The sequence below is a fragment of the Oreochromis niloticus genome, linkage group LG12 (genome assembly GCF_001858045.2).
Source record: "Oreochromis niloticus isolate F11D_XX linkage group LG12, O_niloticus_UMD_NMBU, whole genome shotgun sequence".
Lineage (NCBI taxonomy): Eukaryota > Metazoa > Chordata > Actinopteri > Cichliformes > Cichlidae > Oreochromis > Oreochromis niloticus.
This window is the reverse complement of record NC_031977.2, coordinates 34,229,908-34,247,330: the sequence shown is the minus strand read 5'-3', so window position 1 is coordinate 34,247,330 and position 17,423 is coordinate 34,229,908. Positions and strand designations below refer to the sequence as shown.

At 39.9% G+C, this 17,423-nt stretch overlaps 1 protein-coding gene across 1 annotated transcript in view; it reads right to left on the bottom strand.

Moving 5' to 3' along the window:
• The window catches only part of cfap299 (cilia and flagella associated protein 299), an 80,052-nt gene extending 66,616 nt beyond the window's left edge, over positions 1 to 13,436 (bottom strand). The window contains exons 1-2 of the mRNA XM_005451509.4: positions 13,276 to 13,436; positions 11,028 to 11,167 (exon numbers count right to left, since the gene is read on the bottom strand). Of these exons, the coding sequence (XP_005451566.1) occupies positions 11,028 to 11,167; positions 13,276 to 13,383 (248 nt within the window). The 5' untranslated portion in view covers positions 13,384 to 13,436. The remainder of the gene's footprint in view (positions 1 to 11,027; positions 11,168 to 13,275) is intronic.
• Positions 13,437 to 17,423: the final 3,987 nt, after the last annotated feature.

The following is a 17,423-nucleotide window of genomic DNA, read 5'->3' as shown; positions in this document are numbered from 1 at the left end:
GCACCTGGAACCCAAAAATTGGAAAATACACACATACATAAATCAGCAATATTCTTACAGTGTGAGTATGAATGTGAGAGAAAGAGAGAGAGAGTGTGAGTCTATGTATGTGTCTTTGTCACAAATGTACTTGATAATGAGGGTGGGAACCTGCCCCCAAACCCAAGGCCAGAGGCAGACGGAGATGGAACCAGGACAACCACGCCAACCACAGCCCCCAGGAGTACCAAAGACCTGAGGCCACACATCTTGGTGACACCCGTGCGTTCATCCAAGCAAGAGAAGGAGGGAGGCCCCAGATGGGGAGCCCACGGCCAAAGGGTGAGAGTCTTAGAGGACCAGAGGCAACGGGCACCCTGGTGCGAGTCAAGGGCCCCAGGTGCCAAAGAACCACACAGCACCCGGCAGAGAACCACCCCTTAGGGGGCTAGTTATGCAGCCCGGAACCAACAAGCATCTTTATCACAGGGAGGGGCAGAAAAGTCCAGCAGGGACATAGTCAAGCCAAATTGACTTGGAAGAAACTTAAATAATTGTGTCCAAAGAGGAAGCCAAAAAAAAGGCACAGCTTTCCAGAGTGTTTCCACCAGAAAGGAATGTAAAAAATAATAATTAATAAATAATAAATAAAAGCAAGGCTCCAACCGAAATAACTGACTTTCTGAACATCGTTTCCCCCTGGGACACTCGCTGTTGCTCAAGTGGACGTCGGAGCTGACAGGAAAGAGAAGACAACAGGTGGAGGACCTGATCTATCAGCCCTGGATGAGAAACTCAGTGCAATGAAAATTTAAAAAAACAAAAAAAACAAAAACAAGTTTTCTGGGGAAAAAAATATACTGTAAGTGATGACATCCACAAATGATTTGTCATTTTTAAGAGAAGATAAGATAGTTTGAGATAAGACAAAGAATAGTGTAACATGCTTAAATTAATTGGTTACATCTTTCCCTTCAGTATATTGTTTTCTTTACGTCCTATATTTTTTAAATAATGAATCTATTCTTAAAAAACTCTGAATCCTAATTTTTATTAATTTTATAACATTTGTTTTGTTTCTAGGCTTGTGAAATTTCATCACACTCAATAAATTTGATCTACAGCAAATTGTCTTTCATGTGTGAAAAGTTTGCTTCAGGAAATAGTTCCCACCATCGATTGTCATTAAAAAGTTCTTTCTGGAAAAGTGGAGCATTCCACCTTAATTTGGAGTCACTGGTTTGCAAATAAATATGCAGCAACTGGACGAGATTTTGATCCAATGACGGGTAACAGATGTGGTGCTACAGAATAATTCCTTATTTTATTCTTAGGAAAGATTAGCAGATTGAAGATTTCATTAGCCTGCAGCTTTCAACAGTGTAACAGATGGGAACTTTCAATAGTACAGTGATTTCTTTAGAAACAACACATACTGTACCAGAATATTTTTCCTCGGCATGATTGGGAAAATGAATCTTATGGAAAATATTATTTTGGGCTGGTGGACGTCAAGGGAAATTCCACACAGCATGACAATTTACTTTATTTTGGGGGTTTTTATAAAATCCTCTGTCACCTCTGATTACAATGAGCTGAATGTATCAGTTACACATGTGGTCTACATGATATTATACCTGAGTTTTCTTTGTGTACTGTGGCCACCTTGGCGTTCGGAGTTGTGGGGGTTACATATTGTGTACCACCTGCCTGAAAAGTACGTGTTTTTAAATGTGGATCAAAGGAATCATTGTCATTTCTTTTTAACGGAGCTCATATTAACATGTATTCCATTTGGGAAACATACAAAGCAAATCCTCTGTAATCAGTGAAGGATAATATCCTCCAAACAACAAGAGAAAAAGAGTAAGACTACAATGAATCAAATCCATGTTTTGAATTTGAATCTGATGTGTAGATTTAAGACAGCAACAGGAAACGTGAAAGTTTTGGAAAATCTAACCAATTGTTAGTCCTAAAATGAGAGGGCGAGCTCTCATCCTTGAACGACTTTCTGCAGTGCACATGTCAGCAATGTGGTTTCTTCCTCATCAGCTTATTAGCTTACACTGTAATCCAAAGCAACACATATGAAATCATTTAAAACTATTTTTCAACCAATTTCAGCTGCTGATTAGTGAAGAATTTCCTTAGCACCAACTTTTTTTCAGCAGATTTATGGTCCTGTGTTGGTGTCCATTTGCACTTTTACTGAAACTACCCAAAGAGAAGGATAATAGGAATCACACCAACAAGCAAATAGACTATTTCTAAGAAACTCTTTGTCTTCTCTGTAACACAACCAACAGCGGCACAAACATAATTAAGAGTAGCCAAACTTCAGCTGCTTGATGCTTTGGCAGTGCCTCCAAGTGGCAGTGGAGAGCTACACCATGTAGACATGCTAGCACTGACTCAAGCAAAGCAGTCCCACACTGGAGCCTGCAGAGCTCTAATTTTAATTTCTTCTTATTTAGCAGTGTAACTATTCAGGAGCTGGTATTTAAGTATTTAAGTTTGTGGTCCAAAACTTTGCTTATCTTCCAAACTGAATTAAAACAATTAGAGACTCCATTAGTCTTTGCTTAAACTGCTAATCCTATGACTCAGACACAAACAAGCAGCGGACGGATGGATGGATGGATGGATCTTGGATCTCCATCGGATCTTGCTATAGTGTACTGAACACACAGAAGCGCGGTTTGTCAGATTTTATGAATCACCAGAGACTGAATCCCTGTTTTCTATACCTTTAAAGCAATTTGTTCGCACAGAATAATAAAAGTATTACTTTAAATATAACTATATATTTATTTAAGGTAGTTAAACTTTTCCTAAGCTTCAAACTACTTTTTAAAATACAATAGCAATGTGTTAGGATATTAAAGTTACAGAATTTAAAATGTGCCGTCGTCTCTTTTGCACATTGACATGGACACTAATGGAAATATATGTAAAACACTGAATACTCTCAGAGCAACCAAACTACAATCAGCCAAAATCTTATTGTTAAAATTTGGCTTGTTTGGAAAGCTCCAGGAAAAGCAAGCGAGTGACAACACTTTGATACACTTTGTTACAAGTAGCAGTAAGCAGGTACAGATGTTTTATTAATCATTAATATGATACACAAAAAGAAAATGTGGAAACATTCAGGTCAAATGACAGCTTGTTATTTATTATCTTTTGCACCAGCTGGTTAGAAAGTGGCATATATTTTCATTTGTGAGGCGCATGAAGGGATGTGGTGGCAAGCTTAAGCCTTGCAGGATGTCTGTCTCTGGACAGCTCCTGCAGTGGAGAGCTCCAAATTTACACACCCGTCCAAAATCACAAAGTGCAAGCAAGGCAATTGGCTTGACAGCACATGTAATAGAGACTGCAAAACCTGGTCGCCCAAGGGCCCTCACCAGAGTAGCAGTGGAGGAGAGTGGCGGGGGGGGAGAGAGAGAGTGTTTGGGATCAGCTTTGTGAGGCTTCTCATGTCAGTCACATACACAAACTTATTTTTGCTAAGTATCTGGAGGTTGGATCCACAGTGAAATGTGTTCAGTGTGCGTGTTCGTGGCGCTGGTTTTACTTGGCACCACAAGTGATAGCTCACTTTTAATATAGAGTAGAGAGTTAGAGAGCGCAGAATTCTTGAGGCAGACTGTAAAAACGTAGCAGCACAATGGACAATGAGCGTGGCTGTGGTTTGGACTGTAGGAAGATCGTGGGGAGCCTGATGGAAACCTCGCAGGACTGCCGTGAGCACGCGAGGTCAGGACATATGCTGACATGAACTTCTGAGCCTGAGTCAGAGCCAGAGCGGAGGGAAACCGAGGCCTTACGTCTGCTCAGCAGCGCTCTGCTGCTCCTCTTGTTTTTCTCTGGATTTATATCAAATGTTAGTCTTGCCTGATACAAAATGCAACACTAAGACCCATGGATGTATTCTGCACATATTGAACACAAAGCTGTTTCCAAAGTGCAGCAGGTTGATGATATGAGTATGAATATTTGATAAAGACCAAAATACTACATGTTCATTAACTGAACTATTTGGATAGGCCAGCTTCGCTATAATAGTTCCTTTAGGCATGAACTGGATTTTTGGATATCAGCTGTAAAGATTTCTGACTTTTATTGAATACAATGGCACTAAATAGAATTTGCCTAGTGGTGCTTAAAGTAGCGGGAAAAAATACAAATTCAGCACAAATGTCTCTCTCCAGAAAGCACCCAAAAAAAAGAATCCACAAATCTTGTTAGCAGCTTCATGTTGGAGCTTCTAGCAATCTTCACTTGCCTTCACATAGGGAGAGGTACAGTAAGAGGTAGGGCTGGGATATTCATCTGATTTTAATTTAATTAACCATGACTTCCAATACAAAGAAAACAAGACATTTGGGATAAAAATATTGCTTTTTGCATTCGTTTCCACTGCGAAGCTCTCTTTTTATTTCATGTCATAAAATCAAGCACACCCATTTCCTTTACAGAGGAGTGCATTTGCCTCTCCCTAAAAGCCCAACTCAGTCACCAGCACAGAGTTCAATAAGTTTGTGATGCTTATTAAGAATATTCATGGGAGTAACAGGATTATGATTTCTGGAATCTGGCTTTCAGGGAAAGGGGGACGCCCGCGGATAAAGAAAGTAAAGTTGAAAAAGTTGTCCACTATCTTGTTTTCAAAATCTATGAAGCCAGAGATATAAATGAAATAATCTGACACCCATGCATCATGGTTAGATCATGTTTACTTCTGCACAGGGACATGTTTGCCATTTAACTCCCTTATATTCAAGATTCAAGTCAGTTATCTCCAAAACTAAGGAACTGACAAACAAATAATCTATATCAATGGAGAAATAACACTACATACCAGAGACAAAATATGTACATTTGATCTTGTGGTGAACTTTCCCTTTAACAAATCTATTTTTTATCAACATGAACATCGGAAAATGGAACCACCAATCGAAGCCAGGAGACTAAAACTATTTGCAAATTCTGATAACGACTTTGGTTTCCCCCAAACCAAACATCCATACAATTCACTAAGCATCCCATTCATCCAAGTTTCCTTTTCCAAATCACATATTGAATTTCATTTATGTCTGATGAGAGCAGCAGCTCTTTTGTTCGGTCTTTTTTGTGATGTGTTGGCAAAGCCCCCCTCTTTCACAGCCAAGCAGTCAGGAGGAGCCTGTTGTTCTTAAAAATGAGACAGGGCAACAACAGGGCAACATTTGATTAGCATTCACTCCACTCCCCTGGTATTTTATTACCACAGGTGCAGGGGCATTCATTGATCAGATGCACGCTATAGTCGAGGTTAGGCCTTAATTGAAAACAGCTCTATTTATACACCTGCAGGCACTAAAGGTCTCCAAGAGAGCCCAGGGAGGCTGAAGAGAAGAGAAAGGAAGGGGGGAGAAAACAGAGCAGTGACAGAACTGTGAAAAAAGACATGCCTTGGGAGACATAGGTTAAAGCCTGCAGAGAAGGCAAAAGGCATTCCCAAAACAGCATGGCTACCAAGTGCCATGAGAGAAGCATGCAGGTGCAGAAAGCTTTAGGAAAGAACACATGTTTGAAGCAAACAGAAGTGATTTGTTGAAAATATGCAAAAACAATTTCTTTTTCAGCCAACAACTACATTTATTCTGTTTACCGCGCTGCTGCCAGTCTTTGTTGCCAAACTCGTTTTTCAGAGCCTTGTCCTGATTGTGTTCAGTCACATTGCAGGTGGTACTTTGCATCCTGGGGCCCATGTTTTCACAATCTGACCACAACAGGAGGTCAAGGGGTCTGTGTGGTGGAAATCCAATCAGAAAACCACAGAGGAAAGAGCAATCTGCATTTAGACCAAGAGGGGGATGCAGCTCAGACGTGCAACTTTGATGGGGAAAGTCTGTAAATTATGTACAGCTCTTTTTCTGTCATGTCAAGGTCTCTTAGAGGATGTCAAATTTCCAAGTGTGGAAAAGCAATGAAAGCTGTTAATCAGTTCAAAAGACATACATGGTGGGGGGTGGGGGGTTGTTGGCACCGGAGCGGGTCAGACACTGACTAATAAAAGTGCGAGAAAACTTCAAAGACAGCTGGTACAGCAGATGATTGTTTAAGGATTAAATTTAATGCAAAGAAATTAACATTAACGTTGCTATAAGCTATCACTTACAGACAACAGATTCAGATCCGACATGGAGTTTTCTTTTTGAAATAATCTAACACTTCTGCTAAATACCTTTGACGGGATGAAAAAAAAAATCATTTGAGTTCAGTCAGCTCAGATTAATATGGCATAAAATGTATGAGTGTGGTGTATTTCAGCTATGCCCCATTATTTATAGAAGCAGTTGATCGGTGTGTGTGTGTGTGTTTTCCAAAAAAGTTTGTATTCAATGACCAGTTGGCAAGTGATTGCTGGAGATTGCAGGTAGTCGCTAGTGTGTAACTGATTGCAAAACTTGGTATAAAATGTACCAAAAACATCATTGTGATTACTTTGGTTGCTAGCATGTTGCTGCAATCACAAGACTGCCAAAACTCGCAAACTACTCGCCAAAAAGAAGTGAAACTTAAAATAGTGTGTTGCAAACCAGAAATTTGAATGTTCACCTTTAAAGTAAAAGTTGCACCTATTGAAATATGTTGAATGCTGCAACAACACATTTGGTGTAAGACAGCTTTAAAAGGAAATGTTTCCATATTTCACACTTCTCCATGTTTCATTAGCGGTCAGAGAGTAAATGAGTGTTTGCAGATCGGTCTTCTGTGCAACTGCAGAAATCTGCGAGCGACCAAAGCAATCACAAGGAGTGCTTTTTGTGTAGCACCCTCAAGTTCGCCTGGCAGCAGTCAGAATTCTCCAGCAGCCACTCAACTACTGGTTTGGGAATACACATTTTGTCCTAGCAACCAGTGGTTGCCAGACGGTTGCTGACCAGTCACAAGGCCTTTGTAACTGGGACCTAAATGAAAGAAGTACTCTCCAAGCCTTTGAAAAAAAGTGAAGCCAATGCAGAAGTGTGAATGTTGGGCAGTACATTCTAATGCCCAACATGAGGAAACTTCTGTGGTAGTAAAAGAAGTCTAACCATAAGTACCCAGTAACCCTTTTCCAGCTGAATTTATGAGTTTATTTCAACTCTGACATGACACCTGGTTTAAAATAAACAAGATGGCAATAGCCAAAACGCAGAAGGCTTGCTGACTCAAGCCTTCAAGCAAACTAATGGGTGACACTACGGTCAACTTTACAATATAAGCTCCTCCTTGCCTCCTTTTGCTCTCAAAGCTCTTACAAAAAAAAAGAAAAAGGAAGAGACAGTTGTTTGAAACACAGTCAACATATGAATCAACAGCTGAGAAGCCGATTATGCTGAATGAATCCTTTAAGAACACTTCATGGACAGGGAGATGGGTTTTTTTCCACGGTGACTACGGGACATAATCCATTCTAAGTGTTGTAAATCCAAGCTGACAACAGCTGCTGTCCTCTAAGAAGAAGCAAGCTAGAGCCACTTAAAAACAAAAGCTTTTACAAAGATCAATCGTCCGTGGAGTATTCATTTAAAATCGGTCTGACTGGATAATGTGAAGAATCCAATTCTGTAGTCCAAACACTGTTAGGAGCTTACAAATATGATCACAGCCTTTGGAAACGGTTTCATGGATGTAGATCTTGGAAAGGGAACAGACTACTGTGTGTATAACATCCCAATGTTCCAGTACAACATTTCCGTGGATCCTGTTGGGACAAGATGAAAGGCTTTGTGGCCTAATATCACTGTAACTGCAGGTGTGGAGGCTCCCATTTCACCAGTGTCACTGATGTTCAGGGGGGCCATGGGGAGGGGGAACGGCGAGACATCTGCACGTTTGGATAAGCATCTGAGGGTTCAATCAAATTCAACACCTAGCAGGTAAATGTTTGGATACTCGTGTGTGCGTGTGTGTGTGTGTGAGCATATATGATGTTACCTGTCTGGCTTGTCATCAAAGTAGACACCACAAACACTTGGCTTTATCAAGAATGAGTACAATATCTGTGTGATCACTATCCCAGGCAGTATGTAGAGGACTTCAGTTTGTAGTTTTGGCTTATTTTTGTTAAGATTTTTTTTTTAATCTAAATTTAAACAGACAGTGAGGCCTTGTTCAAACAAAGGTCAGAGGATGTGGAGTTGATGAGCTTCTCTCATTTGTCCTGTCTTTTTTAAACAATATAAAGTGCTAAAAAATGCAGCCACACAAATTAGAGCTATAAGAAAAAAAATCTAACTTTACAACCTGTCAGGCTTTTATTAACAGTGCAGAACTTCTGCCAAAAATACATTTCCTTTCCAACACATTGTTCATTCAGGAAGACAGAAATTGTGTCCCATAGCCACAGGGAGAATCTAAACGATATAGTGACCTATGATGCATAAATAAAAAAATAAACAAAAACATGACTCATATGCAGTTGCGGTTCATAAACAGTAGTCTATATCAACATCATAATTCTTAAGTTGATATCAAACAAAAAGTCAAGTTACTGGTTGCTTCATTTCCATTTTTTATACAGATGAGGACAGAATTATTACCCCCCCCCCCCCCCCCCCCCCCCCCCCCATGAAAATTTCTTTTTTAGAAAAACCAAGAATTAGCAGGGTTAAAATTATTACCCCCCTGATGCTTATACTCAAGTGTGAATCCTTTTTGTTGGATAACAGCCTGCAGTCATTTATTGCAGTTTTCAACAAGTCTCTCAAACATGCCTCCTGAGCAAATCCATTCTCCTTTGGCTAATCTCTCAAGCTCCTCAATATTTGATGATCTTCTGGCATGGACCTTGGTCTTCAGTTCACCCCACAAATTTGCAATGGGATTTAAATCAGGGCCTTGTGCAGGCCGGTCAGTAACTTTAACTTTGGTCTTCTGGAGGGCGTGACATTCTCACTGTTGTGTTGGAGGATAAAGAAATGACCCAGAGCCAGTTTTGCTGCTGACTGCTTGAGTTTTTCTTTCAGAATCCTCCTTTCTTCACGATTCCTTCCACCCTGACAGAATTCAAGGTGTTCCAGGTGCACTTGAGCATCTCCACAGCGGTAATACTCCCACTACAGCGTTTCACTGTGAGGATGGTGTCCTTTGTGTTGTACATCTCTTTCTTCTTTCTCCAAATGTAAACATTGTCTCTGGGGTCAAAGGGCTCTAGTTTCATCTCATCTGACCAAAGGACACACTTCCAGTATATCTGTCTTCAGGTTGTCCTTGGCGTACTTCAGTCTGGCTTGAAGGTATCTCACCCAGTCAGACTGACAACCACCATCTGCCACAAACAAAACTGAAGCTGAGAGCTACAGTACTGTGGGGGGGTTTTTAGAGTTTTGCTCATTAACAGTCTAAAAGCTCCACCTGTTGTTGGTGTTAAGCAGAACTTACTGGTGCATGTGTAGATGTCTGCTGCCATGGACGCTGTGCCTTGGTGGTTTAGCCAAAATATATGTTGAACAAGGGTAGAATGGATCCAGCCAGAGACACCATGGACGGACGAAGCCACTTTGACATCACCTAAATTAATGGCTGGTTTAAAGCCTTAATAAAAACATGACCTTTATTTGGTTACTTATGGTTCCTATTAAAAAAATAAAGGTTTGATGCCAACATAAGGTTTTAAAAAGCTCTTTCCTTTTGGAAGTTTTAATTCTACTACCGTATCTGTCAAGATATGTGTAAAAACAACAGTAAGAAAATAACAGCTAACCCAACAGATGGAGCTTTTGTCTAACAAAAAAGAATAGAAAACAGTTTTAAAAAAATAATCCCTGTTCATACATTGGAGTAGACCCTGACTCTGCTAACGCAGCCAAACATCAAACGAGACACAGCGGTGGGTATTTGACTGTAATATATTTCTCTACTACTGAACAGTTGTTAATCACAGTGCAGTTCTTGCACCAACCTACATGTGCAGACCCGCCATCATCTGTTTTTCCCAGACTTCAAGTCTTGGCCCACTTGAAAAAGAAGAATCAAGCTAAAATGCTGAGTCCGGCAAGTTGTTATTGAGCCAAGCTTTGGTCATTAGAAAGCTAAATAGCTCCTTGTTTCCTTTTGTGTGTTTAATCTTAGCTGGAGCGGGTGTCATTTATTATCCAGTGAACAAAAGTTGGCCGGAACAAACATAGGACTAGCTAACCTGGTTGTGCTAATCTTAAACTTCTATAGAAGCCCGGTCAGTTTACCCCTCTACAGCTTCCTCGCACGCCGCTTCCTCTTGTTCCACCAGTCGTCTGCTGCTGGGCACCGAGCCCTCGGTAGCTGATCTGCTGAGCTCCGCTCTCAGTGTTCTTGGCAACACAGTTCTCTCGGAGGTTTGTACCCACTCACCCACGTTACATACTGCCAGAGCAGGCGTTGAAAGAGAAGCCGCTCGCCCTATTACAAGTCAGTGTACCATCAAAATGATTTTGAAGTTGTTATTTTAAAAAGAAAATAGTTACATACTATTGCTTTAACAAGGGATCAAAGTCCACCAGATGGAGCTTGGGTTTTCCTTCTCATTATGCACCCCTGCAAATCTGAAACGATGTGAAACACCCCAACAGTAAAGACAAATAAATTTGCTTGACGTGAGCTGTGACACTGTTTACACAGAAAAGTTGGTACTTTGACAAAAATATGGCTCGGGATATAAGATCTGGTTAGGAATGGAAACAGCTCAAGCACAGAAACTGATTCAGGGGGAGCCCCCTGGATTCAACCGCAACTACAAAAAAAGACCCAAGGAAGAGACTGAGGATCACTCAACTAAAATATTATTCTTTCACACTAAATGAGAAGTGAATATAATGAACTACAGAACAGTAACTTTTTTTCCCCTTTCCACTGTGACTGATTTTAAAATCCTCCGACCACATTCGGACTGTAAACAGCCTCATTTAATTTTCCAAATATAACCCAACCTCTTCTAGCATTTAACTGGTGCTTTGTGTGAATCTGTCTCTCCTGGTCAGTCATAAGGACAACACCTCAGACAGCACAGTGGGGTCAGGGAGAAGTTAACTCACACTGGCCGGTTCCTGTCGTAGAAAGCGTTGCTCTTTGCAGCCTCTGCAGCCTGCACAGCTGCTTTCCTCTCCTCAAATTCCTCCCTGCTCAGGACCGTGCCCCTGTGGCCGTGTTCCACCAGCTTAAGGGCCAACTCCTTCTGCATGAGATGAGAACAGAAGAAGAATCAGTGAAGAAGAGGGAACATGCTTTACAATCAAGGCTGGATATTGTCAGACGTTTGGAGTGCCGAATTTACCCATTGTGGCCTCTCAGCTCACTAATCACCACAAGAGTACTGACAGATGAAACTTGAAATTTTCTCAGCCGGTATTTAGGATTTACTTGTCACGCTGGTCTTTCGATTAAAAGGTGTCATTTCACTGCCCTGCCTAAAAGTATGGAAGCGATGACCTGCTCTCCAACACCACCACATTTTCAGTTTTATGGGTTCAGGATGATTTCATTCCTATTTCCAGATCTATTTCTGTTGTAAGTGTGAGCATTAATGTATGTCAGCAGGGATTTTTAGCTACATTATTCCGATCGTCACTTGCAGACCCGCTGTCATTAAAGCAAAGCCATAAAGCCATCATCTAAAAACCAAATCTCGCTGTCAAACCCAGTGGCTTGTTAGATCAAAGCTTCTGCCACATGTCCTCATACCCAAAATCCCAGAAGCCGGGCCTGCGTCCGCACCCGAGAGGAAAAGTTATATTTTCCTTCAGCTTTGATGTGGCTCACCAGAAATGAGTCTCAGACCTTTCCTGGTCCTAAAATTGGCCTGAAAATCCACTCAAACAGATGATTTGAGCGGACACACCAGGATCTCCTAATCAGTTAAGGTGGAAATCGCTTTGTAATACACAACATTTCAGGAACAAGACCGGAATAACATGAGCTGTGATAAATGGGTTCATAATTAGTGAATTTATCAGGATGTGGCCCTTTTCAACACAACTACACATGCCAGACGACCTGGGCTGAGTGTGGTGTCACAACACAGGGAAGAGTCTGAATGATTGACTGCAGCTGATTATCAGGTCAGATACGCGTTGTTCTCTCAATGTGGACACAGGTGTTCAAACAATTCCGCAGCAGCAGCAGACACATAACTCATTAGCATGGGCGCCATCTGCTGGACGGAAGCAGGACTGCTGATTTCTAAAGAGCAGGTTCATTTTCAACTTATTTTACGTGGTTCGAAAAACTTAAGAGAACAACATGAAAGAAAGAACAAATGCGATTCAGGGCCTTTTAAAGACATATATTTGATAATTACAGCCTGAAAGCTACTTCTCCTGACTCTTTCGTCCATCCCTGAAAAATATATGGAGATAACTAACCCTAACCTTAGCGGAAGAAAATGGATGGATTATAATTTCATATACAATAGTGCTACGTGTGCAAAGACTCTGTGGTCTTTAGCTAGCAAAACACAACAACAACAACAAAATATAATAAAGCCCGATTTACTGTCTGTGTGGCTTTGAAACTGTATGACTGTGATGTGATACGAGTAATTGTTTCTTTACTTTATCGCATGAAACCAGCAGACTGGAGTGATGATAGCTGCTTGTTAAGTTCAGAGTTTAAACCACAGACTGAATATAAAGAGTTACTGGTTTTATTCTAAACTTTTGTATGACTACCACCTAGCGTTCAACTACTGAAATTACACCAACAAAAGCCAAATCTGCTTTTAATGAAAAAAGCGAACCAAGTGCAATGAAGAAAAACAAACAGATATTAACTTAAAACGATATTTACTCAAAACTGTCGATGAAAATAACACTTGAGGGATAGTGTATGCCACAAGCCAGACTCCGCTCAAGATTTTGTCAACTATGTTTTGCTCAGTCACACCTTGTAAAACACCCATGAAGTAATTTTCATATTTTTAAGAGTATATTTTTAATACCGGGATAGTACGTAGCTAAAAATGGCAAATATTTGTATAAAGCGTGTAAAATTTATTTTCTAGCGTTATACTCACACCGGAGAGACATTAGATGAGCAACATATCAACAGGCTAACGTACGAGAACCAGGTGATGTGTTAGCAAGCTAATGAAGGCAGCTCAGACGGTTTAATACATGACGAATTGAAGGAGTCCTGGTAATTTTTTAATAAAGTTCACTGCTGTAGATTGATGAAGAAATTGTAGTTCAGTCAATGCGTCTCTTAGGCGCAATACCACAAAGTTGCGAGGTGTCAGGAGTGATAGGTAGGGTAAAAGTGCTAATAAAAGTTGTACTTTTCACTCACTTTAAAGTAAAACAGATCCAGTGGCGTGACCTTTGAGTCCAGATAATCCTCGTAACATTTAAACTGTGTTAGAGAATCGTGAAAACGGCTGAATTTGCCGTACTCCATCTTCTGTGTGTGCGTGTGCTCGTGAGTGTTGGAAAACGCTGCTATGGCAACCGCCTTACCGGTTTCTCATCGGACAGGAAGCGGAAGTTGACGACATCACGTTTAACCTTGATGTATACCGGAATTCTTTGAGATCATTTTTATAATAAGAACCGTGCAAGAAAAAGACAATCCCTTCAGAAAAAATACCAAAACACACAAGTAATGATTTTAACTGTGAACAGGCGGGAGAAGCAGCTGCCCTGTAACGATATAACGGCTGAAATGACGCACAGAATTCACCTGTGAGGTAACGAAGGCTATATTTTTTATTTTAGCGGTAGAAATAAAGAGCAGTGTCTTACACAGCTTGATTTAAATAGACCTAAAATATTTATAGAAATAAAAATATTATTATATATATATAACTATAAAATATGTGTATTTTAATATTTGTTATAAATGTTAAATTATATATTATAATTATAAAATAAAATAATAAATAAAATAAAAGACAAAAAATGACAATAAAAATGATCCACATAGGATGCAAACCAGCATCTCCTGATTTATTGGATCATAGGATATCACATAGATAAAAAGGAATAAAAATATAGGCTTACCTGTCACCTAAGGGCCTGGAAACCAGATTTTAAAGTGCACACTGATGAGTACTGGACAGCTAATTGGATATAATATGATAGAGTAGTCAAATAATGCAGAGGAAGCAGCTTGTGTCCAAACTATGATCTTATAGTGTGGAACATTTATGAACCTAGACTTCCTAAGCCTCCTAGATGCCCATAATACACTCTAAGAGAGCACATTATCCACCCAGATACCCAAGTAGTTTTAGGATGTACTTTCATCCTTGAGAGACCGTACAGTGAAGCTTGCAGCTGCTGAAAAACAGTCTGCTCAGTCAAGCTCATCAACAGTCTGTCTTCAGGAAAAAGTAACTGCGTAGACTGTTGTGTCATCTGTGAAACAAAGCAACAACAATAGAGGGCCATCCAAAAAAAAAAAAAGAAAGAAAGAAAGTTTGTCTGGGTATTTATTTTCCCCTATGAGAAGCTTTTGTTGTAATAGCGTACGTGTTAAAGAGATTTGGATGTATGTATATATGCATGGACTGTACAGTTTTACTGCAGAAGCTGTTACTCTCAGGTCAAAAGCAGCTGAGGACCGAAGAGAACCCTGAAACCCTGAGCAGGTAGCAATGTAAACTGAGCTCCTAAAATGTTTGTTGCAGAATTTTTTTTAGTTGTGTCACAGGTCTTTTCTGCTCCTTGTGAAAAATATAGCCTACCAGTTTGGGAAGAGTCTCATTCTTCTTCTCAGGTCTTGGGTGAAAATCTAACGCCCACTGCAGAAGAAAAAGTGTTGGAAGTGTGAACTGTATAGCTTTGTTTAACTGTGGCTGTGGCGAAGCTTTAGGATGTTGCTTTTGTAACTACTTTCTACTGTTGCTTTTTTCAGACTGTCTTATTGTCTTTCTTTAAAAAATGTTTTCTGAATGTCGAGTTTTCAATGGCTTTATTTCAGACACAAAGACACAAAGAAATGAGATGGGTCTGTGATACATCCTGCTTAAGATGAAATGCATAGCCTTCTTTTTGATCATGTTGTGACCACTGAGGTTTGTCTTGACTCTAAAGAGTCATATTAAACTTAGTGTTGAACTGACCATGGCTCATCCATAATAAGGTGAACATGGTAAATCACTGAATCCAACATGTTTATACCTGCAATAATATCCCATCCATATCTATATCCCATCAGAGAAGCTACTGCAGGTCCTCAGTAACACCATATTTCTATTTTAAACTTATGTGAGCTCAGTTGATGCATAAAACTAGAATAGTGTCTGACACGACAAATTATCCTGTCTCGTGATGTCAGTCCCTGAATCCTGGCAAATCTACACAATTTGGCACCTTTTCTGACTATAAAATAGAGACGAAAACCTTCAGTGGGTATTTCCTCAGCTTCATGTGCAGAAATACTGTGACTCTTGGCTGTTATTATCATTTTTATTATCATTTTGTTTAATTTTGCCATCCAGCGTGAATTTTAATAGCTCTGCAGTGACGTCCATGGAAAGTGAAGTAACGATCAAAGATTTTCTTATGAATGTGCTCTCATACAGCAGCCGTGTAACATATGGCCTATATGCACGTATGCACACAGACAAATAAGACAAAAGGCAGCGGAGGCACAGTGGGTTAGTGAACAAAGGAGGAGAGTTTTAACAACCTTCAAGATTAGCTTCGTCACGCAAGCTGCTTCTCATTTCTGAGGTCATGGAGTGTTTTCTTACTTAGAAATAAACCCTATTTAATTATTAACACTATTTTAAATAATAAATGTGAAACTTCTGTTGTTCTTATTCTATGATGCACAGTTATTTTTTCTACACTCATTTTACTTGATTTGGTGAGTTTGATAAAATACACTCACCAAGTACTTTATTTTTAGAAGCATCAAAGTAATACTTAGTAGAACCTGCTTTTGCTGTAAAAACAAGTTTCAGTTCCTGATGTCATGGATTCATCAAAGTGTTGGCAGGAAGACATGATCAGCAATATTAAAGAGCAGGCCATAAGCTGTGGCATTTAAATCATAATTTGAATCATGGTAGCCAAAGTGTGCAGAATCAACCTTTTGGGGCCTCTAAGTAGTTTCCATCTTCATAACAACTGTATTTGGGATATTCTTTTTATAACTCACCCATGTTGATATTCCAAGTTCTACATAAATCCTGCCCTGAACTTGGAGGAGGCGTTTGCCTGAGCCTGGGGTGTTCTGTGGGAGCTGCAGGTTATGTGTATTGGGTGTTAGGAGGTTGGGCTTCTTGGTGACTGTGTATAGTCGTAGTGAGAGATTAGTTTGCATTTCCAGCAATAAGTCAAACTGATTGTCACTGATTTCGTTAAACCTTTTTCTGGATAGAGGTGGTGGAAGGTGTTGGGTTTGGTGGTCTCAGAATCTCATCTCCGCTACATGCAGATGAGATAATTCTGCTGATTTTATTAAATGACTACCTGTAACTTGTACAGGGGCAGTTTGTAGCAAAGTCTGAAGCAGCTGGGATGAGAAATAGCAGCTCCAAGTCTGAGGCCATGGTTCTCAGGTGGAAAGGAGTGGAGTGCCCACTCCAAAGGTTGGGAGTGAGTTACAGCTCCAAATGCAGAGCATGGATGGATGGTTTTTAAGGGCTAAGCTCACAAATAATATAGCTTGCTGTGTACAGACCGCCCAAAATGTATCTTAATAGTTTGATGTGAATCTTAATTTTGAAATAAAAATCTATGTTTTGTTACTTTACCCACAAAGCTGTAACTTTAGATGCTGGCCAGAACACCACAGGCATTAAAATGTGCTAAAACTTTAAGTAAATTTATCGACAATAATTTTGTCCATGTTTCAGATTTTGATTAAAAGATTTGAAATAAAATTCATAATAACCATGTTATGCAGCTTGGACAGCATCATGATCTTTAGACTTTAGCACTGTGCCTGACCTTTGGCCTCATACCTCTTCATAGAAGACAGCAAGATTTGAGAAAAATTCTCTTTTAGTGATAGAGTGGCACAAAATGTGAATGAGGTCAAATGTTGGATCATTAGAGTGGGAGGAGGGATCCCACTGGTGTCCATATCTGAAAGGACAGGAAGATTGTTGGTAAGTAATCAGCGCTCAGGCCTGTTTTAGACTAAAGTAAAATCTGTCATGACCTCAGAGGATTTGGAGAACGTCAGCCAGCACAGACCTGTCAGCGCACACACACACCTGTCTTTCATTAGTCAGCCACAGACTTTTGCTGTGACAGATTGGTGACCTCATTAGGACTTTAGTGAAATATACTACACTCCCATATTTTACCACAGATACCTAACTTTAACACACAAAGAAGATAGAGCTTTCTCCCTGAACCTTCAAATTAGCATGTTTAACCACTTTCAGCATTTTCCCAATTATTGCAATTAAAAAACATATACATGTCCACAGATGTATATATATTTTTAAAGGTATTATTACATAAAAGTTTTTGTCGTAC